We start from the raw sequence: 1,578 nt of genomic DNA, 5'->3' as shown, positions 1-1,578 counted from the left end.
AGACTTCTGGCCTCCAGAATGGTGAGTGAACAAACTTCTGTAGTTTTAAGTCACCCAGTTTACAATATTTTGTCACAGCAGCCAAAAAAGACTAATCCCTTCCCCTTCAGTTCTCTATCTGCATAATCTAGGGGACTCCAAAACCCCAAATCTGATCCAGATCCCGTTGCTGGAAGAGCATTTGGAGTGTTTGCCCAACCTCTGGGGCATCCAAAGGACCCAGCCCAGGAGCAGTTCTGCATCAGACGGGGCAACCTGAGTCCTGCTCCCGCCCAGCTCCTTCTCTGAACATGGAGCCCAGCACAGGGCCTTGACACTGCGACCCTGATCACACTCTGCCGCTGGTGGGACCCCTTGGACTGAGCCGTGCCACAGCCCACCACCCAGCCTGGGAGCTCACCTTGGTCCAACCGGCCAATGGTGGTATACTGAGCTGCCAGGTCAGCTCGTGCTGCTGGGGTGTCAGGGACGAAGTAAGGCACCTGGGGGGCAGAGGCAAGCTTGGCACAGGTAGAAGGGGGAAGGGTGGAGGTGCTGGCCTGCCCCCCAAAGCCTGAACCTTCCTCCTGGGAGTGGTCAGCCCAGAGCTACTCCCATCACTGCATCAGTGCACACACCTGTGCAACTCGCTCAGTGACCCCGACCCAACTCAGCCAGAGGGTCTCTCCTTACACACTAATGTCCCATCCCCTGGGGTGAGGACTGCAAGCCCTCAGGAGGAGGGGTGCCTGGACTTAGGGCTACGGGGGCACCTTTAAATGTGGCGAGGGCCCTCCTACCAGCACGTCCTGGGGGCTGTAGGTCTGGGGGGTCCAGTCTGGGATGCGCCCCATGCCGCTCTCCCCATTGCCAAACTTCTCACAGAAGACCCCATACTGGGGCTGGGAGTGCCCGCAGCGGTGGGGGTCGTGGAAGGCGACATAGAGGAAGAAGGGCCTGCGTGTGGGGGAGGGGCTTCGTGTTGCAGCCGGGGCTTTGACTCTCCACCTCGGGGAGCCCCAGCTCTGGGCAGGGACACCCCTTCTGGCTTTGCCCACTCCCTTATATTTGAAAATCTCCCTGTGACTCTCACTACCTATCCCCTATAACCTTCTCCCCGCTCCCTGTCTGAGAACACCAAGAATTCCAACTGGATACTGGGACATGAGTCTCGGGCAAACCTCAGAGCGGTCTGGCCAGGCATGTGAGTGACGCCCTGACCCACCTGTCGTCCTGAGTCTGCAGGAACTTCCGGACCAGCAGCTTAATCCGAGTGATGTTCCGTCCCACCTGGAGGACGGAGCTGTTCTCCTCCGTGTAGGCAAAGTCAAATGGGTACACTGCCTGCGGGCCCACATGCTTCTTCCCAATGATGCCTAGGGCGGGAGAGGCCGGTCCAGCGCCCCCGGTCTTCCATCCCCTCTGTTCCCTTTTCTGCTCCCCTAAGCACACTGCTCGCCAGGACCCACATCCCACCCAGGAAGCCCAGGCCCAGTCCTCAGATGAGCGCCCTGCACCCCGCCCAGCCTCACAGCGCCTCACCTGTGCGCACGCCGGCCTGACTGAGCAGCTGTGGCAGGCTCCGCACCGCGTCAAAGG

At 60.1% G+C, this 1,578-nt stretch overlaps 1 protein-coding gene across 1 annotated transcript in view; it reads right to left on the bottom strand.

Annotated features, from left to right (window-relative positions):
• The window catches only part of SGSH (N-sulfoglucosamine sulfohydrolase), a 9,011-nt gene that overhangs the window by 3,186 nt on the left and 4,247 nt on the right, over window positions 1–1,578 (bottom strand). The window contains exons 3-6 of the mRNA XM_003786073.3: window positions 1,522–1,578; window positions 1,205–1,355; window positions 780–936; window positions 401–482 (exon numbers count right to left, since the gene is read on the bottom strand). Of these exons, the coding sequence (XP_003786121.1) occupies window positions 401–482; window positions 780–936; window positions 1,205–1,355; window positions 1,522–1,578 (447 nt within the window). The remainder of the gene's footprint in view (window positions 1–400; window positions 483–779; window positions 937–1,204; window positions 1,356–1,521) is intronic.

The sequence above is a fragment of the Otolemur garnettii genome, unplaced genomic scaffold, assembly GCF_000181295.1.
Source record: "Otolemur garnettii isolate 467f Iridium unplaced genomic scaffold, OtoGar3 scaffold00018, whole genome shotgun sequence".
Taxonomy (NCBI): domain Eukaryota; kingdom Metazoa; phylum Chordata; class Mammalia; order Primates; family Galagidae; genus Otolemur; species Otolemur garnettii.
The sequence above is the reverse complement of the archived record's forward strand: the minus strand, read 5'-3'. Positions and strand labels throughout refer to the sequence as shown.